This window comes from Haliotis rufescens, unplaced genomic scaffold, assembly GCF_023055435.1.
Source record: "Haliotis rufescens isolate VD_foot unplaced genomic scaffold, xgHalRufe1.0.p SCAF_40, whole genome shotgun sequence".
Taxonomy (NCBI): Eukaryota; Metazoa; Mollusca; class Gastropoda; order Lepetellida; family Haliotidae; genus Haliotis; species Haliotis rufescens.
The window spans coordinates 3,226,922-3,241,902 of NW_025964113.1; the positions used below are offsets into that span (position 1 = coordinate 3,226,922).

The window sequence follows — 14,981 nt, forward strand, 5'->3', positions numbered from 1 at the left end:
TCTATTTGAGGAAGACCATATTGTGCCCATGTGGGAAATAAACACAGGCCTTCTTACGAAATGTAGCCCTACTCATTTGGATATCATTAATGTTAGGTTAAAAACTAAACCTACTGTTATTCCTTGCATTTTGTCATGGTCACCTACCCTGACTTCGGAGGTAGCCTCCAAATATCTGGTTGATCACAGTGGTTTCCTTGCTAAATTTGTCAAGTCTGAAAACAAAAAGAAGATGTTTACAATTCCTTTGATCAGATTGAGGTGAGGTGAAAAGGGGCTTAACATCGCATTCAAGATTATAAAACTTAAATACAACTTGCATCCATGTGTGCGTTTGTGTGGGGCTTCTTGTACTAGTTCGGACTAATGCCAATTTTATAGTGCGAGCACACTAACATACCCTGCCACAGTTTAACTTGAATTTATCACTCAGACACCATATACTGACTCTGAGCCGACTCTATACTGACTGAGCCGTCCTTGTTTTAGCCCCTAAATGTCTAAAGGTAGGATAACAACAAGTACCATCTTTTGATGTCTTATGACGCAGTCAGGGATCAAACCCCCGATATACCACATTCAGGATTGACGCTTGCCAACTAGACCACAGGGGTGGTCTTGATCAGATTTAAGTTAACTGATGCGAAAGAGATTGCTGTTAAGATAAGCACAGGTACTGATGACCTATTCTACCCTAGAACCTGCACAGGCGTTTTCATTACAAGGTTGTCAAATTTGTGATCTATGTGAGGTGGCGCCATAGTCGAGCCGAGAAAAGTGGCCTTAAAGTGGCAAGGGTAGAAACTAGACTTTGATATACGGTAGTGGACACGCTTCCCTCAAGAATAAATAACTCACTTGGAATGGCCATTGAGACAAGCCTTCTGCAAACCATCCACAACATAGCGAAGGAATTCATGTGCATCTTCCTGTCTCCCCCAGTGCATATGTTTTGCAATCACTGAAAAAACATCATCAATATCTAAAATATCATATCAATATACTTATCATCCATTATGTGTATACAGGGATTGACTTAGGCCGCGATATTCTCGCATAGTTGCCATAGATATTGCATCATTATTCAGTCAGCGTGATCTTTCAATAGTTTTATCTGCATTAACACTTTCATTTTCTCCTACAAAAATCGAAAATGTCGTATTGCTTGAATATATTAATCTATGGTACCTAAAAATGTCAATAAAAAACTTACACGCTAGTTTATTCAATCGTCATATACAATTGAACAGAGATTTGCATACTCACAATATTGCATGCTATCTCTTACTGTGCATAACCGATTCCTATATTACTGCATGGAGCTTTGCATCAGCTGACAATGTGGAGTATGCAACATTTTCTATCCCTCATTGGCAAAACATGCCACCTTCTGTAGGAAATTAATGACTTAATTGTTGCTAATTAAACAAGAGGGTGAACCTGGAGCAATAGTCATTGTATACTCGGACCCCATGGTACCGTGGCATTCATCGTATCGCTGCATTGTGATTTCCGATAGTTCACGCGGGACACGCCTCTTAGTGGCTGTCTATTAATGCAAATCAGTAACCAGGAAGTGCTCACTTCGTAAACAATTTCAATTTCCTCAGAATGTTCCGTCTGCTGTAAGTAAGGAGTTATTAATCCGTTGATACATATTTCTGGCATCTGTTGTAATATTGCCTTACCCCCATCTATCAATGGCCAACGATATAACCCGCAGTTCCCCAAGTAAACTTTCTCTATCGACCTGAACTAGATCATCTGCATATTCATGGCGACTTATGAGGTAACGGAAGTTACGTAGTCCGCACATTTTTTCCCGCTCTGTGCCCAGAATCTATTGGGAGATCATAAGGGCCATAATGCCAAACTTAGAAATATGTTCTTCACTAGTAACCAAAAGATAAATACATACTTTGGGCATACTAGGAGTGCTTTTTATATATTTATTGTTGACTTTTAACATTTTTCCATTTTGTGACAAATTATTGTCATCCAATTTTTTTTAAACAATCTTAAAATATCATTTCTATTAATTTTGATGTTGACTTATAAACATATTTTTCTCTTACTTTTCGGTAAATATGCATTGAATACCTATTGCTGATAACACATTTAGAATTTTACTTGTGCTGTCTTTGCACTTGTCTGGACAAATCACTGATGTCGGGCATGATCATACCAAGTGGTTGGTAGAATTATGTCCTCTTTTTGTCCAATTCGGACCTCCATACACAACTTTTCTCCGTACCGCGATACGATGGAGTTCTCTCCCTTGTCAAACAGAGCGCGAGGCCCGGCTTTTACTCGGCGCTACTGATGTAAATAATGAACTTTTATCAGTAAAATATGCATTGTTTGATAACATGAATGATATCTGATACAGAGAACACGAATAAACACAAAGGTTAGTGAGTGCATTTTGTTCCGTTTAGCGTACATGACAAGCACTGCGATACCCCGAGGTTGCAGGCTATAATGAACTGTCACTTCTAATTAATTGAAAAGTCCATATTGATAAGATTTCATATGATATGGTCAGAGACCCGGACTCTTATATTGGTACACACTTCAGACGGAAATAAGACGGCGTAATTGACAAAAACACTGGAATGTAAATAATATATTTTTTGCCAACAGTAATATCATTTACAACAGTCACTATTTCATGTCATCTCTCTAAATATATTGAATTACGATCTAAACACACACTGTCGAAATTTGATAACTGCAGATTGTTGTCTCCTGCATGCCAATGAAATGAACAGCTGATGGTGGTAAACATGCCTCCTAAACAATCTATAATTGTCCTCGTGAATAATTCCCCATCAAGTCAACAATGAACAGAAATACATAAATATTAGTGTAATTTCTCCTAAAGTAGACAATGAACAGAAATATAAGTTGAATGTAATTTTCTGTTAATACTATAAATGCTAATAGTTTTAAATACATGTATTTGCAGTGGAATAATTAATGTTGGAAAATAGGATATCGGATGACATATGTATATAATCTAGTAATATCTCTTGCAACATTATTTGAGTCACAAGCACCAAAATTCAAATACAGTTTACACACTGTGTGAAGATGAAATATCTCTGAAAATATGGAAAATCTCATCACATGCCAAAAAATCTCATTGTTTTTGGCCCAGGGGAGATTTTCTCTCATAGGTACAATTTTCCAGGATAATCCCTGTATATAATGCAATCTCTTGCAGTTGGCAATGATGGAACCTGGCCCCTAGCAGTAACTGTGGGGGTGAGTTCTTCCTCAAAATGGTAACACTATCTTACATTTCAGCTTCTGCAGAATAGACTGAGGTTTGATAGCATGACCAGCATTCTCAAAACATCTCCGTATATGCCGCTGTAGTTCACACACCATACAGAAACCAGCTTGTTTACCTGAAATGCAACATCAAAGGACAATGAATAAAAGGATTGAACAGTAGTTCAGTTATATCAAAGCATTTCAACTCTATGTGGGAACCTAGTTAACACAGACAAGGACAAGGATCATCATCAGCACACATCTGTGAGCCCATGCTCAGTGGATTCAGACACTAAGTGCCAAAACTCTGCTTAGAAACATGGGGGAAGTTCTGAACCCAAGCCCACTGGTTATTTGCTATAGGTGAGTGATTTTGCATTTAATACCACTTTAACAGGATTTCATTTATATCTTGGCACTTCAACTTATCGGGATGAAAGCCCAATGTGATGCAAGTCCTCAAAATTTACAATTTTGGTGAAACCCATGAGTATGGGTATGGCACTGACAAAGCTAGAAACATAATCAGGGCAAATCCGGGATTCAAACTCAAGATCATAGGTTTCTGGCACATCCAAGGGACACAACTCACAATAAATTCCAGCATCTCAGATGACTGGGCTACCCAAGTCCTGGTTGGCCACAACTCTAAAGTATGTGGCATGAACAATCAGTATACTAACACTGTGACAATTCTTAATAATGTACATGCACATACTAGACATGTGAAGTTCCCCTCCAGACACAACTGATCATTTCTGCCCACTTACAGGAGGTGATGTGGTCATCAGTGAGGCAGTAGTTGACCAGAGGTGCAGTGTATGTCAGACACTGCAAGGTGGAGTTGAGGAAGCATGTGTTGCCCATGTTGACGAGCCCCGACCCAATTTTCTGAACACGCCGCCATTCCAACTTGACCCGCTCCTCAGGGTATAGCACCACTTTGGGGACAGGCAAACCATCCTCGCCTTCCCTTTGACTTGCAACATTCATCTTTCCTGCAAGTCCATTTAAAAAAATACAATGTGACACATACAAAAAAAGTCAACAGATAATTTTCAAATCAAACATGATGAAGGCTGCCAGCATATAGCACAGATCACTATTTGCATTATTTCCAAAACCTAAATAAGGACCCAAAGTCGATTTAATCCATTTGCATTTCTATTTGAGATCTGGCCTCTTGATTGGAGAATTGACAGTATATGCACACGAAGAGATCAATCGTATTCTTTTCATCATTTGAATATCAGGCACATCATTCAAACCAATCTTAAACATAATCCCTGCTTCAGATGAGTGAGTGTGAGGGAGTTGGGTTTTACGGCGCTTTTAACAGTATTACAGTTATATCAAGGCGTGTCAGCTTAATGTAGGAGGAAAGCCCGAAGTGATGCAGGTCTCAGATGTTTACCACTTCGGTGAAACCCACGAGCATGGGTATTCAGGATTCATACCGACAATCATAGTTTTCTGGCGTGCCCAAGGGACGCAACTCTGCACAGCGAATGGTGGCGCCTTAGATGTCTGGGCCACCCAGATGAGATTACACGACTGCCATCAATTTTATGAATTAGGATATAAACATACTGTGTTTTCACTGCAGTGCTAGGTTACCTGTATATTAATTTTAACCGCGCTAAACTGAATTTGGAACAGAACGTGTAGTGTGAGGTTTCAAATGTTAAAATTAACGCTAAAGAGGATGGCAGGGATAGATATAATGAGCATCGATCCATCCAATTGGGATATCATGCCATGCATCAACCAAATCCTCAAACCTGACAACCTGATCCTATTAGTCGCATCTTACAACAAGCATGGGTTGCCTAAGACCTACTCTAACCAGGATCTTCATGGGTCCAAATAAGTTTGGACTTCGGGTTTAGTATGTTTAGTGTTAACAAATTGTAATTTTTTCACTGGTTTATTTAAACATCAGATTAGCATAAATCTTTGTCATATACATTTTGAATGATTCCACAGACACTTATGCATCAACATGACGAAGGTTACTATCATCTGTTTCTGTGTCTTTACTATAGTGTACAATGTTTAACATGGGTTTCTTGTGGTTTGCTGATAGAGTATATGAATCTTAAGCCTTAATAGTTAGGGTTCTGATAAGGACCCCTGACTTTCATGCTTAATTTCAGACACTGTTGTACATTCCCTAAAAACTCAAATACATTTCATCCTCATGCATTGGTTACTATGCAACACAAATCAATATTCACTCACTCTGCTGTGATAGGAAATGAAAGCACAACACTAGCAGGAAATAAATACCAAACAAACACATGCAGAAAATACAAGTATGTTCTTGATAACATCAACATATAGTATAATATAATGATTATGAAAATGAAACCTTTTCCTGCGTATTTTTTTCAAATGCAATACAATTCAATACTTAAATCGAACATGTTGACAATAGAAATTAACAAAAAAGTTTTTCATAAGTTTACTTGACTCTTCAAACAAGTGGTTAGGTCTCAGACTACACATTAAATTGTGTGAATAATGTTTTATTGCATAGTATGCAATATGCAAATTTGAGTGAGTGGGTGAGTATGGTTTTATGCTGCTTTTAGCAATATTCCAGCAATATCACGACAGAAAGACACCAGAAATGGGCTACACACATTGTACCCATGTCGAGAATTGAACCCGGGTCTTCGATGTGATGAGAAAACGCTTTAACCACTAGGCTACCCGACCACCCCTGCAAATTGGAAGCTGTGGCCTGGCAAACAAGTTGCTGATAATCTGAGCAACAATTCATCACATCGGGGTCAATGATTACAATGTAACCTGCTCATCATCTTTGTTACCTATTACAACTACCTTGGTTAAAATTAAGAGGGACATTGGAATATGCTCCTAATGTACTGTATTTTCCATATTAAGCACCCTGCTCCATTATTTAAGTGCCGCTAACCAACTTCTTGACCAATCTGTAAGTAATCTATATAAGCACCCCCACTAAGACTGAAGAGATACATCACAGCCTGGACTCTTCTGTATATTACAGATTTGTTTACAAACAAATACAATAGTGTAGAAAATGCATTTTGTCATGATAATGGCCTAGTAATTGAAATCCTTTTAGTTTTTTCACTACCACTTGTTCTCAAACCAATTTAACTGGCTGTGTATTGTTTTATGTTTTAATATGTCCTTATCTTCAAAGCACTTATTACAGTGAATATATTAACGATATCTTGGGACTCCCTAAATGTTACAACATTTTAACATAAGAGGTGATGACAATGATCCCCTTGTCTTTCATGCTAAATTTCAAACACTGGACTAGCATCGGATACAGAAGGTCTAACTTGTCCTGAAACCTGCTGTGGGTACTACTTACTGTCCAAGTCTTGTTAAAGAAATGAATGTCAACTTACCATTCCCTTTTTCTGCCCCAGTACCACTACCTGGTGTGTAGGTCTGGGATGGGTTGAGGGGGATGTACTTGGATCTGAGGGAGTCAATCTGCAGTGAGTAGGGTCGGTCTGCTGGGTGGAAGTCCACCTTGTGTAGCAGCACTCTCTTGGCAGAAGAGACCAGCTGCTTGTCAATGCCGTTCCCTGTTATCAAGGAGGCCTTCAGAGTCTCGTCTATTGCCGAGTCAATGTTCTCGAGAGCACTAGCTGGCATAGCATTGGTTCATCTACAACGACCAGTAAGATAACCAATCACCATTTAACTCCACAGTAGGCCTAAAAAATAAATGTCAGGGTTATTAGACCTAAAATAATATGTTGTGGTTTCAGTAACATGAATGTCTTCAAAGAGGTTCACTTTCTTCAGCCAGGATGATCTTTTAACATAACTTACATTTCTAACGGATTATCATCATGAGCATAATTACAATTTTCAATGCCTAAATATATCAACATTTTCCTACACCAAAGCATGCAAGGTATTAAAGATGAGCAATTCATGTCAGCATGTGCAAACATTGTACAAAGAGGGCTGGTTACACAGCATTAGCAATGACAGCCGCAAGAAAATAATAGTGGAAAACTGAACACTGAACCTATGATCATCAATTCCTGGTGTGCCTAAGGGAAACAACGAATTGCGGCTCCTTAAACATGTTTGACAACTGGGTCAAACTCATTCCCAGAAAAACATGCACATTATTGAACTTTTTTTATATTGTTATGTTGATAAAGATAAGGAAGCGCATATACCTTTGAGTTTGCATATTGTTATGGGATTGTTCTTTGGGAAAATATATGTACCAGGTAATCATGATTATGGTGAAGGAAACATTAAAATAATTGTAATCTTGATCATGAAAAACTTCAAATTTAATAAGAAAAGCATGTGATTTATTTATATCATTTCTTGAAGTTAACCAAACATTATTTCATACTACACTTGTGCACATAATACTAAAAAAGCATGTTATAACTTTTCCAGTGAGGTCTGTCCATGCTACTGCTAGCAAATGTCTTTTTCAGAATTTGAATTAACTCACTTATCAAAAGCACAGGTCAAGGCGAGAACTATTTTTACAAAACTTACAATGTATGGGTGCTGTTAATCGTGAGTACAGCAAATGTTCTTGATGACTTTGATCCTGATGCAAATATACTTTTGCACACATTTCGAATTCGTTAAAAAAGTTGTCTTTAGCATTATAATTTTTGCTCTGGACTTAGTAATGCATTATTGATACACACCAAAACATCAATAAAACTAATTTAGAGACAACAATTTGAAACAGAAATCAATACACACATTGAATCAGTGGATGCACTTGTCATTTTTGGTTTCAAATTTACGCTAGACATGCTTGATTAAAATTTGCATAATCACTTCAAACACGATACTGAATATTAATATTGCAATATCACGTTATGTCTACACAATTTTTGCTTACAGCGATTAAATAGCTTAATCAAAGAGTGTGGTGTTGTTTCTCAAGTTTAGGCTAATGTGATGATAGAACTCAGTCTAACATGTGATTATTCAAACGTCAAAATGTAACCTCGGCAATGTCCAATTGGTACTAAATCCAAACACATTAATCCATTAATATCTGCACATTCCTGAATTAGATGATATTTATTCACTAATACACCTCAAAATCGCAAAACATCTTCAATTTCGATTTCTTATCGGGCGACATGTATGAAAAGCATGCGGTGGAAGGCATGGAATTCACATTGTTTGTGCGCCGGCCGCAAGAAGTAAACAAGTAAATCGGGATAGAAATTGTCATTCACTGTGGAAATATAGGTGTATCTGATTCATTTAAAAACTGAAATATCAATGTCTAGGAGCTATAACATCGTCTTTTACCTGAAAATACTTCCGAGTGTCGAAAAATAATCTTCATTCGAATGTTGCATACGGGTTTTGCCACGATATGACGTCTTCCGGTTCCGGACATGCGCATTCATCAAGTTCCGTAAAAGTACTTGTTTCAGAAACGACGCCGGCCTTGTTCTATGCTTGAGTTTTCGACGATATCATACTTGTTATTATGATGACACTGATTTCAAACAATGCGAGAACAATCTGTCTTAGAACATTGAGACATGTATCAATAAATCGTTTTAAAAAGTCATGTTTTTCCACGCAAAAGGCAGCTGTGCCTGTGGTCAAATGTTCTTCACAAAATGTTGTCATGTGGATTCGTAAAATATCGCCTCAAAGTGTTGGGTGTCTGTGGTGGCAACGTAAATGGCATTTATCAATCGAGCAATCAATGACTCGACCTTTCTCAGCAGGCAGAGTTTTGTTTCAAGACTTAACTCAAATTGAAGTGAAAAGGGAAATAGAAAAATTAACAGATAAATTCATGGAAGCAAGAGAATTGCTTTCAGATGCAGTGAGTATTTTAATCATTCTGTTTCTTCACTGCTAAAATGTTACTTCACATTTATTTATGGAAAACGTCACAATTGTTTGAGGTAAAAGTTTTATTTAAAAGTTCTACAAGTGTATAAAATGGCTAAAGCTAACTGTGTTTAAATATATCTATGTGTGTTGAAGTCAGTGACTCTCCATTTTTGTGTCCACTTGGGAGTTATGGCTTGGACGAGTCCAGATTTACTACCCATGTACCCGACCCTACCCATATACCTGCTGTAGCTCTCAGGCTTGGTACAAGAACCTTGGTCCACTTGAGTTGTGTTTTATGGACCTCTGGCAAAAAGTATATTTTTGATACACATATAAAACAATCTGGTCATGCTTACACTGAAGTTGACTGAAGCTTTGTCTTAATTCAAAAATATAAAAGTCAGAAGGATTGTGTGTTAAGTCAGAAAGATACGCGAAAAATAGCGACTTGTAGGTAAACATAGAGTTATAGTAGTGAATTTTTCTCATTAAATAATATATCACGTGACTAACCGTGGGTCAGGGTAGTTCTGTTGGTACTCAGGCTCTACTTGGTACCCACCCAAGTGTCCAAGTTACCCATCCCAGCCCTAATGGGGATCGAGATAGAAAGGAATCTTTGTTGGTAAGAGATAACCGAGATGGATCAGGTCATGCTTGGTGACTTGACTATTTGCTTGCATTGCACCACAACAACATGACATTGATCACAATATCAACCACTCATGAGTCTGACCTAGACTTTTATTTCCAGGCCATTGTGACAGAGCTGGAATATTGCTGACTGCAGCATAAAATTTTGAGTAGTTCATGGTTAGTCTTGTGTAGTTTATATCAATGATAGTAGTATATAACAGTTGTCACTTAACACATATGAATGCAAAATCTAGACTGAGTAGTTTTTTTTCAAACAAAAAGTATGACCAAAGAGGTAATTTATAAAGCTACAGTGTGTTATCCATTAATAATCTAGTAATCACTAAGACAACTCATCCTCCCAGATGTGTAATTTATTTTGAAATAGCTTTTGACCAAATCAGAGACCATATAATAGATGTATTAAAATTTATCTCAAAATGTTATTTTTCTATTTGATGGAGAGTATTTTTGCCTTAAGCATATACAGAAAAAACTCTGAAACAAGGAATTTTATGTAGGTTTCCTGTACATTGTTAATGTAGGATTTACATATTCACTAGGACCCATGACTTACTATTCTGTAGGCGCCTGGGAACTTTTCAGGGGTGGAATATGCTTTCAGAAGCCCTTCGGTCCGAGACCTCTTTCCAAAAATTATATATATGTCTGAAATTTCATTTCTTAGATCATAATTTTGTCAAAGTCCTATAGTTTGTATACGGTGAGAAAGGAATGTATTAGACTTTTCCGCCTGTAAATAAAATTTACTTTTGGACTATTTTGTCATATTTGTGTACCCATTTGATAATAATAATAAGTTTGTTGTGTCAAGTAACAACGCATTCTGAATTGAGACTTTGCCAAATTATTAGAATGTTATTTTGACAGTAAGACCTAAATCAGACCTTTTCGTAACATCACTGAATGAAATAGGTGAATCAGTTGTTTTGTCCCATGAAGAACTGCTATGGTGTGGGGCTTTGCGACCAGAGGACCAGAGGATTTCAGCTCCTGACTTTAACGAAATGTTTTTGTGTGTGAAAGAAGAAACTGAACAATTTGCTTTATTTTCAGGACATCCATCATGGTCAGCAAAAAAAAATTTCTGTAGGGAGTGGGGGTAGAACCACTGATAACCTGAGAACAAATTATTTCTTCCATTTTTTTTCTATGATACAAAATAATATATTTATTTAAAAAGAAACCCAGGCACACCTGAATATGAAATGGTCCGTTCCTAAGATCATAAGTAGGAATGGGTTTTTGCATGTTATATGGTGTGAATATGTACAGGGCTCACTTGCACAAAGTGATCTTAGTGCTAAGACTATCGCAAGCCTATGTTAAAGTATGGGAGTTACGATCATCTTAGCGCTAAGATCGCATTGTGCTAGTGGGCCCAGGACCTTATGAAGGCATGCTTTTTGCAGCGAGAGAGTGAGGGCAGTGTGTACTTCTCAGAAGACATGGAAGAAGCTCAGGAAGCTGTCACTGAGACAATAAGAGGATATACAGAATTGTTAACGAAGTTATCTGAGCAACAGCGACAAGACGTTGTGAGAACCATTGGACTGAAGATGGAGGAATTGAAAGCCCAGCTACAAGCCATGGAAGAAGACCTGAAACAAGACCATTGATGATTATCATGACCATCATCAATACTTTACTGAAATGTACATACATTACGTTATTCCTTCCCTCCTGAATACATGTGTCCAAAATGTGGTGTAGTAGTGACGCTTGTCTACATCAGTGAAGCAATGAATTGAGGCTGTGTAACTGAAATGATGAATTATTCAAATCATCTTCCCGAGGCAAGGGAGTTAACTGACTGTATAAGTCCAGTTTTCACCCTTGTCGAACTAGGCTGGAATTTCTGGGCTCAAACGTATCGCCACCAGTGGATTTTACGAGTTATGTTCCTTCTATGCCCCTCCTACTGATTCCAGGGGCGCAGGTGGCCCAGTCATCTAAGGCGCCGTGATTCGCTGTGCCGAGTTTCGTCCCTTGGGCATGCCAGAAACCTATGATTGTGGGTTTGAATCCCAGTTCGCCCCAATTGTGTTTCTATTTATTATTTACACACCTCTGTCATATGGCCGAAATATTGCTGGATATCTCACCTTACATTAAAATACTAGCTTCTGATTGGTTAAGGAGCAGGCAATATATTTCCATGTAGCCTGCTGAGGAATCAATCGGAAAAAATCCTAGGTATCTTGCATATATAGAGTAAGTATTGTTGAGTTGAAATGAACTGATGTTTATCCCAGTGCTTTGGGTAAAGGGGGGCACGGGTGGCCCAGTCATCTGAGGCGCTGCAATTCGCTGTGCAGAGTTGCCTCCCTTGGACACGCCAGAAACCTATGATTGTGGGTTTGAACCCCGGTTCGCCCCGCTTGTGTTTCTAGATTTGTCAGCACCATACCCGTGCTCATGGGTTTCACTGAAGTGGTAAACGTCTGAGACCTGCATCACTTCGGACTTTCCTCCCACATTAAGCTGACGTGCAGTGATATAACTGGAGTACTGTTAAAAGCAGTGTTAATCCCAACTCACTCACTCATACTAATTTCATCTCTCATATCACTTGCATTTGCTTCAAACAAAATGGTGGCGCCCACGATCTGATCGATTGTCAAGATATAGATTGTAATGAATTTGCCTGCCATTGAATCCGTGTGCAGAGTACATGGCTGCAAGGGTACAGCACAAGAAAGATTGGTGGGTTTGGGGAGATGTAAGGTGAGGGTTCATTGATCTTGATGTTGAGGGTTCATCATGTCTTGATGGAACCAGATGATGGCTTGATTTATGGGTTAAAAATAGCAACTGTGCTGCACGGTGGCCACGTGTTCTCACGGACGGGTGATGGAGAAACGTAGTGTTTAAAAAACAGTTAAGTATTGATGATAAATCCTGAAATGTTATTTTAGGACAGTACTGCATCTAAACTGATCCAAGTTCTTGGATTTCTTTGACAAATACAAACATTTTTTGATGGATATATCTTTCAGCCACAGAACAAAGTGCCATAATGGTGTTTCTAATGGCCTGACCATCCCATCATTTCAAATTGTTATGAAATATGTAACTAGCTGTTAAGAAAACTTGTCAAAGCTTTGAACCTCCTAATGCATGTCTTGTTAAGTGCATTTTATTTGAAATACAATTAAGTTTAGGGGAAAACGACTGATTCATTTCCATTGCAGGGTGTGTGACGCAAGACGGTGTGTAAGAATGACCCTTGTGGGTGTTCCAAGTTAGAACAGGCCCCCAGCAACCCATGCTGTCACATGACACAACTTGGTGAATCGAGATAATCAGGCTTGGTAACTGGGTTCATATCTGGTTTATCTGGTCCAGACTTTATTATTTGCACACCTCTGTCATATGGCTGGAATATTGCTGGATATCTCACCTAACATTAAAATACTAGCTTCTGATTGGTTAAGGAGCAGGCAATTGTTTTCCATGTAGCCCACTGAGGAATCAATTGGAACACATCCTAGGTAACTTGCATATATCGAGTAAGTATTGTTGAGTTGAAATGAACTGATGTTTATCCCAGTGCTTTGGGTAAAGGGGAGCATGGGTGGCCCAGTCGTATAAGGCGCTGCAATTCGCTGTGCAGAGTTGCGCCCCTTGGACACGCTGGAAACCTATGATTGTGAGTTTGCAAGATACCCGTGCTCGTGGGTTTCGCCAAAGTGGTAAACGTCTAAGACCTGCATCACTTCGGGCTTTCCTCCCACATTAAGCTGACAGGTCGTGATATAACTGGAATACTGTTAAAAGCGGCGTTAAACCCAACTCACTCACTCATTCACTTTGGGTACAGGGAAGTAACTTGTTACGTTTGCGTCGTCTGCTAAGAATTTTGTTAACTCTGTTAAACTGCAGACAAAATTGTATTCCGCACCTGTATGAATGAATGTTGGTGAGATAAATTAGTTGTCAACTGATCCCTGGGGCATATGGTGTGATGTACCCTGTATGTGAGCCTATGTACCCCCTGCCTGACGGCATCACACTATATGTCCCTTGGTTGACTTATGATGTAACATAAAGCAACAAACCAACAAACCCTTTATATGGTGCAAGCTGGATTGTTTTATATTTAGCTGAGCTGTCTTTTCAGGGGAAGAAAACTGAGAATCTGTTTGGATAATCATTTGCTTCTGGATGGATTTTGTAACCAAAGACAGAGCCTCAAGATCTGTTTGCCTGATATTTCAATTTTGATTTTAATGTTTTGGGTAGACAACTTGCCATGCCTGTTCACTCAGGGTGATGTAGTGCGAATGAATGTAGTTTGGCTGTTGAGCAGCATAGTTTCAGAGTGTTTCACGTTAGCATGGACGATTTTATGAATGCTTTACACAAATGATTCTTGTCAGAGAAAACAACTGGCCTGCTTAAAGTCACTTTACAATCTGTTATGGTGTCATATGTAAATATTACAATGTTTATGCAAAGTTCTTAAAATCAGTGAAGAAAGCATATGATCAAAATGATACATTAATGGAGCAATAACTGCATGTCTTGAGAAATGTTCATTGTCGAAGATTGAAACATTTTTCATGTTGTTATAAATGATAACATTTCCATTTTGACATACATGTTAACATGAATATGCAAAACTCGATTCCCTGAGTGAGTTCCCTGCAGAGCAAGAAGAACAATAAATGTTAGAATCTCAGGATGATTGTTAGTATTTATTGTACATAACTATGTAGTTTACATTAGGCCATCATCAGTTCATGAGGTATTCATTCTATTTTCTTAAGTAGCAGTGATTTAGATGGGAATGGTGTTTTAGTATACACCCAAAATGACCATAGACTTACTTATATTGATGTTATCATCTGAATCAAATTTATGTCACTTCTTATGATTTGGGAGGTCTTTGTAAATGCATTGGTAATGTTTTTATGATCATTGCTTAATGTAATTTGTGTTAACTGTCAAGTCATGGTTGTACTATGCACATAATTCACTACTGAAAGTTTTGTGTGACAATACTCTTAGCCTCATATCTAGCTTTGACAATATAACCCCAGCATTAACTGGAGACTGGATATTATGAAAGTTGATTTGAGTCAGTAACAATTTAATGAAAGCCAATAGTTGTTGAATTGTAAGTTAGGCATCCTTCAGATGAAAACAGTAATGGAATTTTAAGAGTTGTTGTTAGTGGT

General features: G+C 38.1%; 1 protein-coding gene across 4 annotated transcripts in view; it reads right to left on the minus strand.

Moving 5' to 3' along the window:
• Positions 1 to 8,652, minus strand: part of LOC124138780 (ubiquitin carboxyl-terminal hydrolase 36-like) — a 28,025-nt gene extending 19,373 nt beyond the window's left edge. For 3 of the 4 annotated variants that reach the window (XM_046505664.2, XM_046505671.2, XM_046505648.2), the window contains exons 1-6: positions 8,596 to 8,652; positions 6,687 to 7,001; positions 4,050 to 4,277; positions 3,303 to 3,413; positions 859 to 961; positions 148 to 215 (exon numbers count right to left, since the gene is read on the minus strand). In XM_046505664.2, coding sequence (XP_046361620.2) covers positions 148 to 215; positions 859 to 961; positions 3,303 to 3,413; positions 4,050 to 4,277; positions 6,687 to 6,939 — 763 coding nt within the window. In that variant the 5' untranslated portion in view covers positions 6,940 to 7,001; positions 8,596 to 8,652. The remainder of the gene's footprint in view (positions 1 to 147; positions 216 to 858; positions 962 to 3,302; positions 3,414 to 4,049; positions 4,278 to 6,686; positions 7,002 to 8,595) is intronic. The other variant, XM_046505656.2, reaches the window with a different exon arrangement.
• Positions 8,653 to 14,981: the final 6,329 nt, after the last annotated feature.